This window comes from Microtus ochrogaster, unplaced genomic scaffold (assembly GCF_000317375.1).
Source record: "Microtus ochrogaster isolate Prairie Vole_2 unplaced genomic scaffold, MicOch1.0 UNK15, whole genome shotgun sequence".
NCBI lineage: Eukaryota > Metazoa > Chordata > Mammalia > Rodentia > Cricetidae > Microtus > Microtus ochrogaster.
The window spans coordinates 4,360,762-4,381,351 of NW_004949113.1; the positions used below are offsets into that span (position 1 = coordinate 4,360,762).

A 20,590-nucleotide genomic window follows, 5' to 3' on the forward strand; every position below is an offset into this window, starting at 1 on the left:
GGCTTTTGTAGTAAGATCTAATGATTCTCTGAATTTCCTCTGTGTCTGTGGTTATGTCCCCCTTTTCATTTCTGATCTTATTTATTTGCGTGTATACAAAATTTATTAATCTAACAATTTGAAGCGTACAGTTTATGTTATCCCATTGTCCATCCCCAGAAATTATCTTCCCAACTGAAGCTCTGTATCAATTAAACATAGCTGTATTCTTTCTTCCATTCTTTTTTTTTAAGATTTATTTATTTATTATGTATACAACATTCTGCCTCCATGTCTGCTGCAGCCCAGAAGAGGGCGCCAGATCTCTTTACAGATGGCTGTGAGCCACCGTGTGGTTGTTGGGAATTGAACTCAGGACCTCTGGAAGAGTGGTCATCTCTCCAGCCCTCCCTCCTCCATTCTTGCCCCAGTAGCCATAATTGTCTATTATCTCTGTTAACTGAGATCACTCTAGGGACCTCATATAAATGGGATCAAACAGTATTTATCCTTTGCGTCCTGCTCGTTTCACGTTGCATAGCAGTGTCCTCAGGTTTCATTTCTTCTTTCATCCATCTGCCATTCATCCAGAGAGTGACTTGATGTTGTTCTGCCTGTGCCGCTGTGAACAAAAATACCCCACTTTCAGTTCACTGGGGCTATGTACCTATGTGTTGTCAGTTTCTTCAAGAAATTGCCATGATTTTCTTCAGCTGCTGTTCCATTTTACATTCCCTGTAGCAGGACACTAGGGTTCCAGTTTTGTCACATTCTTGTTGGCACTCTCAAATCAGCTACTAATAAAATTTAAATTCATCTTAAGTCTTAGTGTATAACTGAATAACAGTACCACTAAAGCTGGGAGAGCAAAGGATGTTGACAGATGTTACTATAGCACTCTGACACCTGCCACTGTCCTTCAACTTTCTTTACTCCCAGATATGAAGGCAACACAGTGTAACTTGGTCTGCCACATTACTTCTGAAGACATCCTAGGACCTATGATGGCAGGGGTCAGCAGATGCTCCCTGTAGAGACTCTTTATTGGGTCTGCGGGCTCTGTGTCAGCTGCTCCACTCTGGTGCTGGGAACAAGCAGACAAAATGGAAAGGAGTGGGGGATTGTACCGTTCTGTCTATCTTCCATGGGACGGTTCACGAGTTGGGCAAGGGACTGGAGATTGAAACACACACACACACACACACACACGCACGCACGCACGCACGCACGCACGCAGAGAGAGACATAGGTCATCCTTGAAAGAAGAATGTCCCCTTTATTGTGTTCCAGGGCAGCTTATATAAGGCTCTCCTTGACTAATGGCCATGTCCTAGCTCTTGGGATTTTTCAGCTGCAAGCCCTCCAGAAACCACTCCCTTGCCATCAGGAACTCATGAGGGTCTTGTGCTCAGAGCAGCTGCAAACACAAGTTGTTTACTCCGACAGGCAAGGGATCACAGAAAATTCAGGGTCTGAGGGTCTGCAGTCCCCAGCAGGGGATATTGTTTCTGGGAAAATTATGTATGCTTTAATCTGAATTATATACTTTTCTTTAAAAAAATCTTTTCTAAAGTTTATTTTTACTATTATGTATATGAATGTTTTGCCTGCAGATATGTCTGTGCACCACATTCATACTTGGTGCTGGAGGAGGATGTGAGCCTAGGAATCGAACCTGGGTCCTTTTCAACAGCAACAGTTCTTATCGACTGAGCCGACTAACCAGGCCAAATTATATATACGTTTCATGCACCCCAGTGTAATTCTGGCTTCTTTTCAACCATTTAAAAATGTAAAAGCACTTTTAACTTGTGAACTGTATGATTTCTGTTATACAAGGATTAGTGGTAAGGGATGTGGTTTGTTAAAACTTTTAGTAATTTATTTTCTGGTTAAGGCAAAGGGCTCAGTACATAAGTAGTCAAGCTGATGGCATAAACTAAGTTCAGAGTAGAAGACCCTGGGCTTTCAGATGTGATATAAAAAAGCTTAAGTGATTGGGCCAAGACCTGACAACGGGGCTCAGTACATTGCCTGCCATTAAGTGCCTTGTGAGGTATAGATAGGGAGGAGGAGGCAGTCTGTAAGGACATGGAGGATGGTTGGTGGCTACCATGCTAAATGATTGCCGTTTTGGTGAACCTGTCACTGAGACACACTATCATTACCCTGTTGCCTGAGTGAGCCCAGTAAGATCTTTGAGAGCTGAGGTCTGGGAGTCACATCAGAACTTCGAAGTATATGGAGTGACAGGCAGTAGGCGTAGGACTGAAAATGAAGGAAGGTAGTGTCTTGTTTATGCTGTAACAGAACACTTAGAAACAGGGTTATTTGTAAAGAACAGATGTTTCTTTCATTTAGCTCTGGAGCTGAGAAGTCCAGAGTCAAAGGACTGGTGTCAGATATGGAGCTGCTTGGTGCTCTTGTTTTCTAAGCCTACACTAGAATTGTTCTTAGTGCTGGCTCACAGCAGCTGAAGCATTTTCTAGCTAGTGTCTCCAGCCTCTGCCAGCCCTTCCCCATTACCCAGTTCCAGAAGTGTTTCAGCACCTGTGCAGAGTTATAGACGCAATACCCACTCTCAGTACCAGATCTGTAGTAGGGTTTCCACAGAGGCAGAACCAATAGAATACAGACAGACAGACCAGTCATTTATTAGAAAGTTTAACTTATAAGATTGTGGAGGCTGAGTAACCCCACATTAGGCTGCCTAGAAGCTGGGGGTGCTGGGATGACAATAATCTGTCACTCTTTAGTCTTTTTCCAGAGCCTTGGGAATCAATGATGTAGCTGTCAGTTTGAGACCAAAGGCCTTGCAGTGCCCAGAGAAGCCTAATAGTTGTGTTGCTATGAGGAAATCTCTAAAGATCAGACTAAATACAGGGGACAGGCCCTTGGTCTTGCCTGGAAGTGAAATGTCAGAGTTTGTTGATTTCCCCATGGGAAGCCTTACCCTTTCTGAGGAAAGGATGAGGGTAAGGGGTACGGTGGGGTGAGAGGAGCAGAGGGAGTGGGAACAAGGATAGTTGTAAAATGAGAAGATTGTATTTAAAAAGTTCTTAATAAAAAGGGAAAAAATTGACTTTGCAGAGTCTTCCTAATATTAATAGTATTATGGGTACATGAACCAGAGAATAGGTAAGAGCCCATGTTACTCTCAGAACCAGCATGAGAATTGGGGGTTTGATTCTTCTGTGAGTTTCTTAGTGACTGTATTGAAGTCGAAGAGAAGCCAAATGGTGGATGGAGAGAAGTTAGAATGATGTAATAAAAATAGACCAATACAGAGCCCAAATTTAGATCCCTAAGCTACTATGGATGATAGTGGTTGGTTTTAAGTTAGGATAGTCACAGAGGGTTTTGTTTATGATAGGATAGGCTGACCTTGAACTCAACCACATAGCTGAAGGTGATCTTGACTTCCTGATATTCCCACCTTATAGAATTGTAGGGGGTATATCCATACCTAGCTATTTAGCATAATTTTGGTCATTAGTAAAAATTTTAGCATATAAAGAACAGTCTGCAATATTTATATTTTTTGACTAATGAGACTTAATAAGGCCGTTATTATGGGATGTCTTCAGTTTTAGTGTTGCAGAATTTTTATAATAAAGCCAGGTGTGGTGGCACATGCTTGTATTCCCAGTACTTGGAAGCTGGGTCTGGTAGTTTGAATGAGAATAGCTTCTAGGCTCATAGGTTTGAATGTTTGGTTCCCAGTTGGTGGATGTTTTAGGAGGTGTGGCACTGGCATGGGCTTTGAAGTTTCTCCCTCCACTTTGACAATAAGATGTAAGCTCTCAATTACTGCTCCAGTGCCATGCCTACCTGCCTGCATTGCCTGCCTGCCTACTTACTTGCTTGCCTCCATGGTGAACATGGCTTCACTCTCTGAAACTGTAAGCAAGCTCCTAATAAATTTTTTCTTCTGTATGTTGCCTTGGTCATGGTGTCTCTTCACAGCAATAGAAGAGTAAGACACTAGGCTACGTAAAACCAATCTCTAAAAAATAAAAACTAGATTAAATTAAATACAGCTTCCCCTCCCCCAGTTAGTACACTGTTATTTTTTCATTGTTGTGACCCCAGAACCTAACAGAAACAACTATAGAGGAAAAGTTTGTTTGGATTTACAGTCCACAGGAGAAGGCATGACAGAGTTCTGTCAGTGGGGTATATGATGGGGTTCTGTATATTATGGAGGGTCAGGAAGCAGAGACAGAGTGGGGACCGGGACCTACAAAAGCCTGCCCTAGTAGGAAGGCCCACTCCAAATATTGCCATTATTTATAAGCATTTAAAACATGAGCAAGCTCTAGCAGCTGTCTAGGGAAATGAATCTTTTCCTTTGCCCATGGGTCTTAAAGATCCAAACCTACTTCAGGTTAGAATGACTCTGGCTGTTTTTGTGAGGGTGCCGAGAAGTATTGTTTCATATAGTGTATATGGAATATAGGCACAGCAGACAGTATTGTGTATATTTAGAAAAAATGTCATCCATCTGTTATTTGGTTGTTAAATTTAAAGTATCAGATATGTTTTTATTTTGTTTGCCATTTTTGTGTTAATGCTGTCTGATTTGGGCAGTGGCAGTACATGCCTCCAAAAGCAGCTGCAGGTAGTTTGAGGGTAGCCTGGTCTACAGAGTGAGTGATAGGACAGCCAGGGCTACACAGAGAAACCCTGTCTCAAAAAACTTACTAAAAAAAAGGATGCTATCTGATTGAAAATATGAAAGAAAAACTTGATATATTAATGTAGTAGGTTACTGTAGTTTATTTGTGAAATTTCTTTTGGACATTATAAAAGACGTGTGTAAAGTTCACAGCTTTTCTGCATGTTCACTCATCACATGTAATTAGCAGTGAAGTTGGAAAGGTGAGGAAAGTCCGTAACAAGGCTGGTGAGATGGCTCAGTAGGTTAAGAAACTTGCTTCTGGAGTCCTGTCTTGTCCCTGAGACCATGTGGTAGAAAAGAACTGGCTACTACAACTTCCTCCAAGTAAATGTAATAAAAATTCAAATACCTTTGCAATAGATGACTAATAGCATATATAATTACTTTTATGTGTATGAGTGTTTGCCTGCATGCACATATGTACCATGTTGAGTGCTTGGTGCCCACAGAGCTTAGAAGGTAGACGTTTCATTTCCTGAAACTGGAATTATCATGTGGTACTGGCATTGAACCTTCGTTCTCTACAAGAGCAACAAGTACTGTTAGTGACTGAGCCAGTCTCCAAGCCCCAATTTATTCAAGAACTTTAAAGGATAATTTGAGCCCTAGAGTATGAAATATACAGCCATAGACTGGAAAGAATCCAAGATTTAACCATAAATGAATGTGAATGAGTGTATAAATTTGAGGTTTTCTGTGTGAGTCAAGTTACTCAGATATAGGGAAAGAAACTGACAAAAACAAGCTCACCTGCATGGTGAGCTTTGGATGATTCTTGCCTCAGTGAACCCAAAGGCAGTTCGGGTGCCATGCTGCTTCTGGACTTTCTGGTCTTTGTTTTGTTGATTTTTTTTTTTTGTTTTCTTGAGACACGGTTTCTCTTGCTGGGATAAAGGCGTGTGTGCACCACCATCGCCTGGCTAGTTGTTGGTTCTTTAGCTTCTATTTTTTATGACTTATCCCTGCCACAGCCAAGGATTGTTTCACTAATGGACCATCTATGACTATTTCTTGAGCAGATTTTATTGTATAGTCTTGTCACTATCATATTGGCCAGTTGAAAATAGAACTGTCTCCCTAAAGAGTTTAGTAGGGAAGTAGGGGACAGTCCATTGTGACTGTAAAAGGAACAGTATATGCTCAGTAGCCGAGAAAAAAGTAGAATACTCTGTATGGGACACTAGACACTTAGCTAGGAAAAAAGATGATAGTTTTCTCCCTTTTCTGAGATTTCGTCTCCCCTAAACTGCCAAGATGAAAACATTTACTAAGCTTTTAATTGTACATTCCTGTGATAACATGTTAAATTTCTCTGGGCAGGACTTGGACCATGCCTTTGTCCAGTATGTTCATACTGTGCTTACTACTTACTTAGAGATAACCATTTAACTCCAGTTCCAGGGGATCTGACCCCCGTACAGGCAAAACACCAACACACATAAAATAAAAATAAATTGTTAAAAAAACAAAACAAAACAAAAAAGAACTGTCTCCTGGCTTACCTTAAACTCAAGATTCCTCTGTCTCCTGAGTTTTGAGATTGTAGGTGCATACCACCATGCCCAGCTCAGTAAAGAAATTTATAGAGAGAGAAGAGGGGGGAGGCACTATATTCACAAAACTTGTTTATGAATTGATTTATCATGGGTATATGGATCTGGGACAAAACTTATGCGCTTGTGCACAGACATCGGTCAGAAGCAAAGAGACCAGCCCACAAATCAGCAGGAAGCAGTTTTGATAATTTGCTGCCCCAATTCCTTCAAACTGTGGTGTCTAATCCGCTTTTTATTAAAAGGAAGACCTGGGAATGTTATGGTTTTGGTCCCTTTAAGAGACAAGCCACACCCATTCCCCTCCCCATCCGCTGAGGCAGGCTGATCTTCAGCTTCCTGCCTGGGGCCCACTGCCTGCTGCCACATGGCCCGCCACCACTGCTCTGAGACCAGCAGCCGTCTCTGCCTGGGACTGGCTGCTCCCAGGGCCCGCTGTCTGCCGCCACATGGCTCTCTACCACCATTTGGGACCTACAGCATTTCTGCTGCCTACTGCCACTGGGATCTTGCAGCATTTTTTAAAAAACAACACCAGGTATCTGCTGGGGTTTTGGAAGAATCCATGAATGGAGTACACTATTGTTTTTCCCTGTCTTTCACAATAATCCCAAGTGATTGTTAAAGAAAAGAATAATTGGAAGAGAATATGGTTTAAATTTTTTCAGTAGAATTTATATTTATCTTTGCAAAGTTCATAGTAAAATTGATTGGAAAATACAAAAATTTCCTGTATAACCCTAGCCTGCCCCTTCTGAGTCCCTATCATGGCATCCTGCGCCAGAACAGCACATTTGTTCAGTTAGTGAATCTGGGTAGCAAGTGGCTTGTGATATATATCAGTATTTGCTGGGAACTTTTCACATTCTATGGAACCGATGGATTCACTATTATAGAATCATTGCTTTCATTGCCCAAAGAAGTCTTTGCTCTGTCTTTCAACCCTTGGCAGCCATCAGTCCTTCTTTCCCGGTCTTCAGTTTGATTTTTCCCAAGATGTCTTAGAGTTGGAATCATATTGTATACAGCCTTTCATTTTGGCTTCTTTCACCAGCAGCCAGCAGACTGGTCCCTGGCTTGGTAGCTCGCTTCTTTCCACTGCTGTGTAATACACCCTTTGTATGGATGTACTAGACTGTACGACTGTCCAGTTACCTGCTGAAAGATGTGAACTGCTTCCAGGCTTGGGCATCCATGAAAAGCTTGCTCAGGGCCGGGCGGTGGTGGCGCACGCCTTTAATCCCAGCACTCGGGAGGCAGAGGCAGGCGGATCTCTGTGAGTTCGAGACCAGCCTGGTCTACAAGAGCTAGTTCCAGGACAGGCTCCAAAACCACAGAGAAACCCTGTCTCGAAAAAAAAAAAAAAAAAGAAAAAGAAAAGCTTGCTCAGTATGTCCTGGAGTAGGCTTTTGTGAGCATGTTTTTAGCCCCTTGGATTGCTGGATTATATGCTTTTGAGCATGTCTGTTCTTTAATTGTGTTTGTCTATTTACCTATTTATTTAAAGACTGAGTCTCACTGTGTAGCTCTAATCTAGAATTTATAGAAAACTGCTGACCTCTGGTGGGATTAAAGGCATGCACCACCACTCCTGGCCTGTGACTTTCCTTCTCATTCTCTTTAATATTTTCTTTTTCATTCTCCTAAATATTTTTATTGTATGTTTTATTTTCCTTCATCCCAACCTTTGAAATAAACAAATTTAAAAACAAAGATGATGGGAGCTACAGCAGTAGCTCAGTACATAGCCGCTCTTCCAGAAGACCTATGTTCTCCAGCACCTGCATGGTGGCTCACGGCCATCAATAACTTCAGTCCCCAGAGAGCAGAGATGGCCTCTTCTTCTCTCTGAGTATACTGTATGGATGTAGTACACAGACATGCAAGGAAGAAGGAATAGGACCTGCGGCCCATGGTGCTCAGGCCAAATTCCTCTTCTGAAAACCAACCAACATTCCTTAAGCCATCAGATCAGTATGTAGAGAAAGGTGGGCTCTGGAAGCAGATAAAAGGTGGACTGGGGAAGAAAGTTCTGGGAAAGCTGGGACTGGGAGTAATAGAAGTTTTGGTTCTGGTCCTGTGGCATTTGAGGTGACGGCCTGGCAGAGGTATCTGGCTGATACTTGAATTCCATAGCTGGTTAAATATGTTTCTATTTCTACCATGAATTCTGGAGCCTGCTAAAGTCACTCACATTGCTTTGTGATTTTTGTAGGGCTTGATTGGGCAGTTCTCTTAGTGTATTGGTATATTTGAGAAAAATGAAATGGTATAGAAAGTTATAAGTCCATGACATCAACTGTCAGTTCTACCTTGGAGGAAAGAAAATACCACCAGCAATTGTGGTCATTTTGGAACTTGGTCTCAAGTTTGAGTCTGTAAAAACGGCACCAGCAGACTCACATTGAACATGCATGAGGCCCACCACAGCTTCTTAATCAGAGGTGTCTGTACCAATGTGCGGTCACTGAGGCCTGGAGTTGGAGTACTCTGTCCCCCCTGGTGGCTATGCTGCCCACCATCTGACCACAGAATCCCTTCTACAGTTGCTCAGGCTCCCTAGTTACACATGTAAAACCTTTTGATCTTCAGGGTAAGATTATTAAAATAATTTGATTTTTTTCCCTGTGTTATTTTTTCTAACATTTCCTTATACAAAGATTTGGTTTTAAAACATACAATGCCATTAACATGTACATTTTGAAAAATTGGTCATAAAAATGTATAATATTTATATATAATATATTTATAAAAGTAAATCCCTTCTCTTTGAAGTTACTGCCTAAATTTATTGTTAATAGTAGGTTACAGATGTTGTGGGAACAAGGAAATGCACACATATCCAAGAGAAGCATATACACATACATGTATACATGTATCACCTGGGAACTGTAGAGAGACATCTTATGACTGTTAAATCACTCGTACCCATTCCCTTTTAACCCTGTGGACTGTTTCTGGAAGATAGGAGTAAAGAGGCTGGGAATGATAAGAACCTCTGAGAGGTTGTGGTAATTCATACTCCACCTGCAGTGTGTGTGCTTTTTCCATGTATCCTTTTCAAAAGTGTATGCCTAAGACTTCACTCAGCCTACTTACTAATAGTTCTTGGGTAGATCTGGCCGATGCTTTCATGTAACATGAGGTTCTTTTGTTAAGAAGCCTGGGTGATGTTTGTATCATACTCTATTTTATTGCAGTGTTTGCATATTCTGTGCCCTTCTAAAAGGAATGTTATTTTTCACCTACTCTAACTTTTAGAAGGAAAATACTGTTATCTGAATGGATAATAAAGTATTATGTACTTTTTTGTACACTGATGACTGGCTGATGGTGGGCACCCCTTGGGTAGCATCACAGTGAGGATACTCACTGCAAAACCCAGGGTACTACAAGAGAATCAAGCCTTCATGTTCTACCCTGCCACCTTGACTTCAGGTTGATCATGCCTGCAGGATAAAGCTTTCTGCCCCTCAAAAGGCCTGGGTCTGGCAGAGCTTACAGAGCTTGCAGACAGAGCACATGGGCTTTCCCCAGAAGGTGAACAAGAGCCAGGAGGGTGCATATCTTAACTGCACTGGCTCAGAAGCTAGGGAGTTCAGGAGTCTCCAGACCAGCCTGTGCATCTCTGCTTCTGGCCATTTATCCTTTAAAGCAGCTTTAATGATAATCTAGTAAGTGTGGTTTTGAGTTCTCAGAGCAGATCTATCACACTACTCTAAGGAAGTGGACACAGGATCCCTGGTTCACAGTCAACAGCCTGGGGTTTACAATTAGGCTGGGGCCTCTGGTGGTAGAGGTTGCTGTCCCTGGATAAATAATGTCAGAATACAGGTAACCCAGCTAATGTCTGCTAGAGAATCAGTAGCTTGCCTGGATATCAAGTTCAGCGCCTGCCTGAGCTGCATAACAAGACCCTGTGGCAAGGAATGTAGCTCAGTGTTAGAGCTCTTGCCTAGCATGCATAGGGCTCTGGATTCTTTTAGTAATTTAAAGAGTTAAATAGAGTAACTACTAGGAGTAGAAGGGAGAAAATAATTCATGGAATATTAAGTACTTGTGTAGCTTTTTCTTTTGTAGTGCTGGGGATCCAATCCAGGCCTTTGCCTATCATATGCTAGGCAAAAAACCTGGTAAACTGCAGCCTAGCCCAGAGGGAAATCCTGTCTTAAAACTTGTAGAACCCTAAATAACTTCCCTTCAAGTTAATATGTGCTGGCAGAAAGCCCAGAATCCCAGCACTGAAGGCTAATTTTAGAATCTTCTCTACCTTTTCACTCTGTTCAGAAATCCCTTTTGTGGGACATTTGCCTTGTGATTGTCTAGTTATTTCATGTGTAGTGACGGGGACCCGTGGTCCCTGTCTGAAAGTTGTCTGTTGTGCATCGTTACAGACAGACCACTAGCCTTACAAAACCGGCTTTGATGAGTTTTTTCTGTGTTTTTGGATAGAGATGGCTCAGGATAATGCTCAGGTTTGACAAGTCCTGTTTATCCTATTATAGTTTGGTGTACACATTCAAAAGTATTTAGAGAACAGGCTTCCTTTTGGCTGGTGACTTCTGACTTAGAACTGAACCGGCAGGTAGACTCAATCTTTTGCTTGCATTTGAATTAGAAAATGTGTAAGGGAGCCTTTTTCCCCACATTGGGTAGGATGCTAGTATTCTGCTTTAGCACTCAGAGCTGCAGATAAACTCATAGTCTGCAGCAGACTGTGAAATGAGCTGAGAACTTCATTTTTGCTGGCAGGCCTGTGTAGAGGAGTAATGCAAGCTTTCCTGTCTTCTGTTGTCTGTAAGCAGTAGACATTGATAACCTACAGAAACAAGCTGAGAAGCACCGGGCTCCTTTGGATAGCTTTCTGGATTCTCTCAGAGCTGGGAGGCTATGGTTCTGTTACAGTTGTGTGCATGCCATTGTACACCTGCGTAAGCCAGATTACAGCTTGCAGAAGTCAGTTCTCTCCACCTTGTGAATCCTATAGTTTAAACTCAGGACCTCAGATTGTCCATCTGGGTGGCAAAGGCCCTTAATCTGTTTTATTTTATGAGATGGATTTTCACTATGTAGTTTTGACTGACCTCAAACTTACAGAGATCCACCTGCCTTGGGACTTTTAAAATCAAGACATTACTCAGTATTATGTGGCAGACAGGCAGCATGTGATCATGTTTATCATTCCTTCTGGCTCCTGCTTGGCAGTCTGTCCTGCATATGATGAACAACACATGGGTTGGGGAGCATCAGGAACCAGAGCCACATGTTCAGGAGATATAACTGCTCTTGGGCAGAGCCTGAGTTAGAACTCAATTTTTGACATAGTTTTGTTGTTGATGGTGGGTTTTTGTCTTTTTTTTTTTTTTTTTAATTTTCAAGATGGGGTTTTTCCGTAGTGTTTTTGGTTCCTGTCCTGGAACTAGCTCTTGTAGACCAGGCTGGCCTCGAACTCACAGAGATCCGCCTGCCTCTGCCTCCCGAGTGCTGGGATTAAAGGCGTGCGCCACCACCGCCCAGCTTGTTTATTTATTTTGAAAAATAAGTTGATCGCTCACTTGGTCACATTTTCATGTCATCATGAAGTCATCAATGTTCTTGAGGTAAAAGCTGTGGCCAGTGAAAGATGCAGCATTTTTTTCTTTTCCGAAAGCCAATTTTGGTTTACTTGAGTTTTTATCTTCCTGCTCTGGAGCCAAGTGGTCTTTCTAATTGCAGACCCTTGGCCACCTCCAGCTCGTGAGTGCCTCTCTTGAGTCTCCCCACTTCTTCCTCCAGTGTAACTCTCCAAGGTTTCAGGGAGTTGGAAGCAAGGAGTGCTGCTTTCATGCCCTCTGCTGCACAGCATGGGTTCCGTTCTGCCAGCCAGCCTACTTTGTCCCGTGGTCTTGTCCAGTGCTTTCTTCACCCTCAGCTCTCACCTCTGCCTACCCCACAAGGCCCAGCCAGTCTGTTCATGTACAGTGTTCCTGGAGTTCCTGTCCTACCACCATCCTTAGTGATGCATCTGTTCTAGGCCTTGCCCCACTGTCCGCCTCTGATACAGTTGTCAGTTTGATCTTTTTAAATACTGCATGTTGCAGTCAGGGTCTCCCCAACCCTCCCAGTTGCCCCAGAGAGCCTGAATTTAATTTCCCTTCCCTTTCTCTCTTCCTATCCCTTCCATTTCTCCTTTCTTTTCTGTTCCTCCCCTTTGTCTTCCTTTCTTTTTACTTGTGGATCTTGGGGATGAAACCAGCCTATTGAACATGACCACTGAGCCATCCTGAGACCAGCCAGAACTTCTTAGTTTGCCATTCAAATTGTTCATTATTCAGAGCTGCCTTCCCCTTCAAATGCACCTCTGTATTTCCTTCCAGATGTGCTGTCTACTTGCTGTGCTGTGCATTTGATTTTATGCCTTGCACACTGTGGTCTCTAGAAGCCTGCAGCTCCTCAGAATCTTGTCTGCTGGCTCTTCTTAAGGCACTCCTGTTATTCACTACCAGCTGGTTCGTTTGACACTTGATTCGTTAAACAAATGCCATGGAAGTCATACTGTTCCTCTCCTAGTGGAGAGCTGAGGTGGTCAGGAAACTGCCTGTGTAGGCTGAGCTCAGGGCTTCCCTTCCTGCTGTTAATATTCTTCAGGAAGCTGGCTTCCTACTGGATTGGCCTGCTCACGTTTACTTTCTGCTCTTCCTCCAGTCTGCATGAAGAAATCAGTGACTTTTATGAGTACATGTCTCCCAGACCCGAGGAGGAGAAGATGCGGATGGAGGTGGTGAGCAGGATCGAGAGTGTGATTAAGGAGCTCTGGCCCAGTGCTGACGTGAGTACTTGTCCTGGGACCTGGGGCTTCAGGCAAAGCCCCTCCACAGAATCAGTCTTACATAAGACCTCACCCACAGTGTAAGTGCTTTTGTAGAGTTAGTCTACCTTATTGTATTCTACTTTGCAACAAGGTCTCACTGTGTTCTACCCCTGATTGATCTTGATCTCATAGAATAGCCTGCCACACCTAGCTTTGGTCGACCAACATTTTAAAGGCCAGCAGTTTCCTGGAGTCATTAGACTTTGGGTTTGGTGCTTGCTTTCTTTCACTCATACCTTCCCCTTAGTTTTTCCTGAGTTCTGAGTAGCACCCACTAAAAGTAGGCTCAATTTAGATGGTTAATGTAAGCCTGATGACAGTAGTTCTTGTTGGATGAGAGCTGTCATGGCCCTGTTCTGTTTGATTCCCTCCTGTCGGCATAAACATTTGCCTAGAACCAAAGGCATTTCTTTGCTACCTGAAGTTGACTGCTCCGGTGGGTGCAGGTGACTGTGTGCCTCTTCCCCTGGCCAGCTTCTTGTGATCCCCCCCCCCCCCCCCGTTAGTGAACAGAGGTTTTGCCTGGGTCTCTAGTTGTATTTTCCTTTTTATGGTTTCTTTGCAAGTTTGTTCTAGAATTCTTACCTGTTCAAAGAGTAACTCTTAGTGTGGCATAGTTTTGTTAGACCCTCCTCAGGTGACACTGGAGAAGCCAGGAACAGTTTTTCCATTTGGCAAAAGAGATTCAAATGTGATGCTGTAGGTAAAGAAGAAAGGGGAGGGTGTCTCACTGAGCAGCTGCTGTTGACGGTGCTAGGATGGCTTCTCTCCCCGTTGGTTGTATTCTCTGGGGCATAAATATTGTGATGGCTCTGACTGGCATGATTTGGCAAGCACTGCTGACATCTAGTGGGTAAATAAGGAAGTTACTAAATGTGCAGTGAAAGACACAGTCCCTACCTACAGCAAGGAATGATTTGCCCCAGGTTAAGATGTCCTGATCTTTTAATCTGCATTTTTTTTAGGTAGGCAATTCTGTTCAAAAAAATATGAATGCAATGTTAGGTTCCCAGATTCTTAAAAAAACAAAAACAAAAAAAAAAAAACCCAGAATGTTTTAACATTTTTCCTTGCCTGGACTTACACATGTAAAATTGGCTGGGTCCCACTGTGCTCTCTGGGCTGAGGTGGAGTTTTTTTCTCAGTTGATGTCAGGATCTTGCAGAAACTGCTCCTGGTATTCTCTTACACTGGCCTGCATACCAGCACATTGCCAACTGCTGAAGCATTCTGAATTCATGGGAGGACTCCTGCAGAGAGAATAAATTAATTAAGGATTGTGACCTTCCTTGTTTTGTAAGGGAATACTAGGCTCTGGAACATTACTTTTGAAGCTTCTCTATTTTAAGTTTTTTATTACTTTTATTATTATTAAATATTGTGTACACACTCACGAATATGTGTATGTATATATGTATGTATGTATGTTTAGGCACATATGTGGAGGTCAAAGGACGATTTTGTAGAGTTGATTTTCTTCTACCATTACATGGGTTCTGGGGATCAGGCTTGCATAGTGAGCATCGTTAACTGCTGAACCATCTTGATGACCTCAAGTTCTCTAATTTAGATTATATGCCATGTTCTGAATGACTGCCTGCCTGTGAATCTAGGAAAGCCTAGATTGGGTGTGTGTGTGGAGGGGGGTAGCTCCTGCAGTTCTAAAAACCAACAGTAGAGGGCAGAAAGAACATTCATTTCTTTATCAGCACCTTAATGTGATTTTTGTTTTTTTCTTCTTTCGTGTTCCAGGTCCAGATATTTGGAAGTTTTAAAACTGGCCTTTATTTACCAACTAGGTTAGTATTTGTATGAAGCTTTGAAGGGCTTTCTGTACACTTTGTCTCTTGAATGTGTTTGAGTAGAAATGGGTTTGTTTATTGTTTTCTTTTGGAGACAGGGTCTTTTTATGTAGTTGTAGCTATTCTGGAGCTTGCTATGTAGGCTAGGCTGGCCTCCTGAGTGCAGGGATTAATAATATATGCCACCACGCCTGACAAAATGAGGATTATTTAGGGAACAAAATTCATCAGAGTTTCTTTACAGTGGAATATTACTTCCAGTCATCTGTTTAGGCTGAGATTTACAGGAAGCATGTAGCAGTGAAATCAGTTAGTTTACTTAGTTTAGATATAAAATAAACTAAGTTTAGATATAGCCCTGCAGACAGGTACTTATTTAACCTATCACTTAGCCTGGCTAATAGGTGTCAGGATGAACGTCTAGTTCCTATGTGCTATGAGGTGGGAGAGATTTTCTTTTTTAAATGAACTCAGCCTGCTTTGATCTCAGCATCCCACCACAGAATTCAACTTAGAACCCTGACTCCTTCTTAAACCTTCTAATGAAGGCTTGTTTAATACATAGGCTACACCACCACCCCCGTATCCCTGTGGCTGTATAGTCTGCCTTCTGCCTTCCCTCAACTTAAAGTATGTTATAGTGTTGCAGTGGTTGGATCCATCCTAGCCATATCTGTTCTTCCCAGGGTTGTCTTTGGCTTCTAAAACTCAAAAAATATTATACTTCATTACTTAGGCTCTAAGAGTTAACAAAACCTAAAATATTACTCCTTACAAAAGTTATGGCCAGGTGTGGTGGTACCCTTAATCCCAGCATTTGGGAGACAGAAGCAGGTTGGTGGATCTTCTGAGAGTAGAGATCAATCTGGTCTACATAGCATGTTTCAGGCCAGCCAGAGTTACATGGTGAAACTCTATCTCAAAATAATTAAATCAACACACACATATATATGGTTAGAACGGTTATTATAATTTAAATATGGAAAAGGCACAAAAGTAATGAGATTGGAAGTGTGTGTGTATTTAGACATTGAGAGCATTGAGACAGCACACCTTAAGTTTAACACCAGAAAGTTTTATGGGGGAAAAACATGCACTGATACTATTATGTTTGAGGTTTTGTTTCTCCAACATTACCCATGTTTGGAGGCCTGAGTTCTGTGAAATAGCTGAGAGGGTTAGGTTGCTAAAATCAGCACCTCCACTTCCCTCCCTCTGCTTCCTTTTGAAATCCATTGCCATCAGCACATGATCTTCTGAGGCAGAAAGGGAACGGGTTCTCACTGCACCAACTTGAAGTTGGTAAGTGTGATTGTTAGCTAAAATGTGGACGGCTCGGTGCTTCTGACCCTCCTCATGCGTGTCACTACAATGCAGTGACATCGATCTTGTGGTGTTTGGGAAGTGGGAGAACCTGCCTCTTTGGACCCTGGAAGAAGCCCTTCGGAAACACAAAGTCGCTGACGAGGATTCCGTGAAAGTTCTAGACAAAGCAACAGTAAGTTCTTAGCACTGTGTCTTTGTAACTCTTACCTACATGAGGAACTTAGACTCAGGTCTTGCTGACCTGAGTAGGATGTGGCTCAGTGAATCATTTTGTGAATGTCACAGTGACTGCAAAGTAAATTGTCCTGGCTATACATTTTATTCTTAAAAGAAAAATAGCCAAGTTTTTCATGCATTATTCAAGACTTCAGTATAAAAATGTGTAAGTAAGCCAGGCGGTGGTGGCGCACGGCCTTTAATTCCAGCGCTTGGGAGGCTGGAGTGTCTCTGGGAGTTCAAGGCCATCCAGGTCAACAGAGCGAGTCCAGGACAGGCCCCAAAACTACAGAGAAAACTTGTCTTGAAAAATCAAAAAACAAAAAATGTAAGTAAAAAGAGGTTTCTGGAAGCTTGAGAGGTGGGTGGCTCAGCAGTTAGGAGTTCTTAGAGAGGACCTGGTTCAATCCTCAGCACCCAACATGGCAACTCACAACTATCTGTAACTCCTGTTTCAGGGGCTTTGACACCCTCACACAGGCATGCATGCAGGAAAAACACCAATCCATGTTAAAAAAAATAATAATAATAATAAATTCTTTTTAAAGAACCATCTCTATAGTCCTTGAAGTCATGCTTTAAACAAAGATAGACTGGCTTTTAAAGAACTTCTATAGAAGCTCAGATAGAAGCAGATACATTCATTTAAAAGGTCTGGAATTTTGCATATTAGGTTTTCTTAAAGCAGAATACTTGTTCTAGTAGTGATTTTAGAGACCCAATGCCAGTTTCTAGTTCACAATGCATGGACAGTGCTTCGTTTAAGAAGTCTTAGTACCAACCAGATGGTGGTGGTGTATGCCTTTAATCCCAGCACCCAGTAGGCTGAGGTTGGCCAGTCTCTTAGTTCAAGGATAGCCAGGGCTACACAGAAAAACGCTGTCTCAAAAAGACAAACAAAAAGTTGTAATACTATATAATATGCATCAAGTTTTTTATTAAAATCTTTTTCATTGAGGACAGTTGTAGTGGTGCACTCCTTTAATCTCAGCACTTAGGAAGCAGGGGCAGGAGGATCTCGGTGACTTTGAGACCATCCTGATCTATACAGTGAGTTCAGGCTAGCCAGAATTACCTAGAGAGACTCTGTCGCAAAAAACAAACAAAAAAAATTTAAATAAAATTTACTGTATTTATTGCTTTTATTTTTTATTACTTTTTATGCTTTTTATTAATTTATTCTTTACTATTTATCTATATGTGTTTGTGCTCCCAGACATGCACGTTCATGCTCTTTGTAGATATGGGGGTCAAAGGACAACTCAGAGGAGTTAGTTCTCTCTGTCCACCTTGTGGGCTCTGGGAATTAAGTTTGACAACAGCCACTTCTACCCACACAGTTGACTGGTACACTTCATGGTTTTTTTTTTTTTTTTTTTTTGCTTTTTCAAGACAGGGTTTCTCTGTAGCTTTGGTGCCTGTCCCGGAACTAGCTCTTGTAGACCAGGCTGGCCTCGTACTCCCAGAGATCCGCCTGCCTCTGCCTCCCGAGTGCTGGGATTAAAGGTGTGCGCCACCACTGCCCAGCCACTTCATGTTTTTTATGGTTTTATGAGTTTATGAGAAGGGTAGAGATCACAGGCCTAACCAGTAACCTTCTACCTTTTATCATTTCATTTGGTAGAATACTTTAAACTTTTCTGTCTTCTTTTTCTAGGTTCCTATTATTAAATTAACAGATTCTTTTACTGAAGTGAAAGTTGATATCAGCTTTAATGTCCAGAATGGTGTGAGAGCAGCGGACCTCATTAAAGACTTTACCAAGGTCAGAGCCATGACAGTCTGTACAGTGAACCTCTTAGGACACTTAAGTCCGTCTTGGGCGTCTGCCATGCTGTGCTCTGCCCCTTGCTCAGCTCTTACGTATGCATGCTGCTGACAGTTGACTCATCTAATTTCTTGTGCTTCCTGTTATGGGCTTAGGAAAGGTTGAGGATAAAGACCACCGCTGCTCTAGATCCTTGGGCTGAGTGACATGACCTGAGATGGTGCTGCGTGCTGTGATTCTTGTCAGTTCTTCATCCCAAGTTCATTTTAGGCCCTTCCCTCCCTCAAGAGCCTTTTCTCCTAAATTCTTTGTCAGGATGTGCCTGTGAGTTTTGTTACTTTACCTTGAGGTAACACTAGTTTATTTCATTTGGTTCCAAAATAACGAAGCTGCCAGCATCATCTTAAGAACATCTCATATAGGGCTTGAAAGATAGCTCAGCGGTTAAGAGCATTGCCTGCTCTTCCAAAGTTCCTGAGTTCAATTCCCAGCAACTACATGGTGGCTCACAACCATCTGTAATGAGGTCTGGTCAGGATATTGTATACATAATAAATATTTAAAAAGAAGAAGAACATCTTATATATCCAGACTACTGCTGCTATTCCTCAGAGCTGAAGGTGTTGGGATCTCTTCTCTGCACTCACGGCTCTTTAGCAGTTCTCCAGTGCCAGTTATTTCTTTTTTATATTTGAGGCAGGATCGCAAGCTTGTAACCCTTCTTCCTGAGTGCTGGGATCACACCTGTGTCCCACCTTGGCTTCCTGCCTGATGAACCTTGCTTCCCTTTCCTTATCAGGCACACAAGAATGTAGAGGATGGAAAGAGAAAAAAAGTCTCCTTTGGAGGGTTTATGCATATGTGCATAACTTTCCATGAAAGTTGAAAATTATTTGCTTAATAACTGACAATGTTTGCAGCCACCAACTCTGGAAATTTCTGTGTTCTCTGCCTGGAACATTAAGAGTTCTTGAGATGTTTGTGAGCTATCTTATTTGTCAGCTCTGAGAGCCCTGCCCCATCTTCTGTAAAGATGGGGGAAGAGAAGGCTTGGGTGATGATTCTGTCTGTGGATGATGCAGGCAAGGCTGTTTGTGCTCTGGGCTGATGCAGGATGAATTGAGGTACCTTGCTATGCAGTGGAGAGCCACCTACAGACAATTTCCTACTGGTTTATGTTTAAACATTCTTAAATGTTTAGGGGCTTTGCCCTGTATGCTGTTTCTGTTGTCTGTTTACAAGAGACTGTCCTGTGGTTGTGATTATATGGTTAGATGGTTAGTGTGTCCAGAGAGCATGTGGCTACAATTATTAAATCACCATGAGGAGAAAGCCTTTCATTACTTAGAAAGGTTTCTTTTAAAAATTGAATATATTAGATATGTCTACTAAATTTTATAATGTAAGGACCAATTTATGCCCCTGGCGATGCTTTGGGCTATTATAATTAGGAATTCATTGTAATTTTATTTCTCTTTCAGAAATATCCCGTATTGCCATACTTGGTTTTAGTATTGAAACAATTCTTATTACAGAGGGACCTTAATGAAGTATTTACAGGTGGAATTGGTTCTTACAGTCTCTTTTTAATGGCAGTCAGTTTCCTTCAGGTAAGTTGTATGGGTGTGCTATACCAGTGTACACTGAAAAGAAGTGCTTGGAGAGACGTTTGGGGAGAAAATTTTAAATCAAAAATTTTTAGAATGCTTCTCTTTAAACTGGATACCTTTGTATAATTACAAATTAGTATTTTAAGTGTTCCTAAGAGGATAAGACTTCTCACTGTGTATAATATCATATTATGTTCTGATTTTTGTAAGGGAATGCTAATACAATAACAATAACAACCAAAAATACAGGGTTGTCTGCAGCTCAATCGCCTGTCAGACTAGCCAATTAGCAAGTTCTGGATTCAGTGAAAGACCTTATTTCATAATATAAGACGGAAGGTGATTAAGGAGTTCAGTCATTGTCAACACCAGACCTTTGGCCCCCACATGTATCTGCACTTCCACTTGGACATGCATTTGACACACACACACACACACACACACACACACACACACACACACACACACACAATGGCACACATAAACGGGCTCAGTCACATAGATGGCTCAGTCAGGCCCAAACTTGCCATGCAAGCATGAGGATCTGAGTTTGGATCCTTAGAGCCCAGATAAAAGGCTAGAGTTCAGCAGGTGCCTTTGATCCCAGCACTGGGGGCAGAGACAAGACGATCCCAGGGGCTTGCTGGCCAGTCAGTCTAGCCCATTAAGTGACCTTCAGGGTCAGTGACAGATCATTTCAAAAAGTGAACTAGAGCTGGGCGGTGGTGGCGCACGTCTTTAATCCCAGCACTCGGGAGGCAGAGGCAGGAGGATCTCTGTGAGTTCGAGACCAGCCTGGTCTACA

General features: G+C 42.2%; 1 protein-coding gene across 2 annotated transcripts in view; it reads left to right on the forward strand.

The window, feature by feature from the left end:
* Tent4b (terminal nucleotidyltransferase 4B) overlaps positions 1 to 20,590 on the forward strand; it is a 50,730-nt gene that overhangs the window by 20,158 nt on the left and 9,982 nt on the right. For both annotated transcript variants that reach the window (XM_005367033.2, XM_005367036.1), the window contains exons 2-6: positions 12,898 to 13,021; positions 14,816 to 14,862; positions 16,243 to 16,363; positions 18,065 to 18,172; positions 19,657 to 19,785. In XM_005367033.2, the coding sequence (XP_005367090.1) occupies positions 12,898 to 13,021; positions 14,816 to 14,862; positions 16,243 to 16,363; positions 18,065 to 18,172; positions 19,657 to 19,785 (529 nt within the window). The remainder of the gene's footprint in view (positions 1 to 12,897; positions 13,022 to 14,815; positions 14,863 to 16,242; positions 16,364 to 18,064; positions 18,173 to 19,656; positions 19,786 to 20,590) is intronic.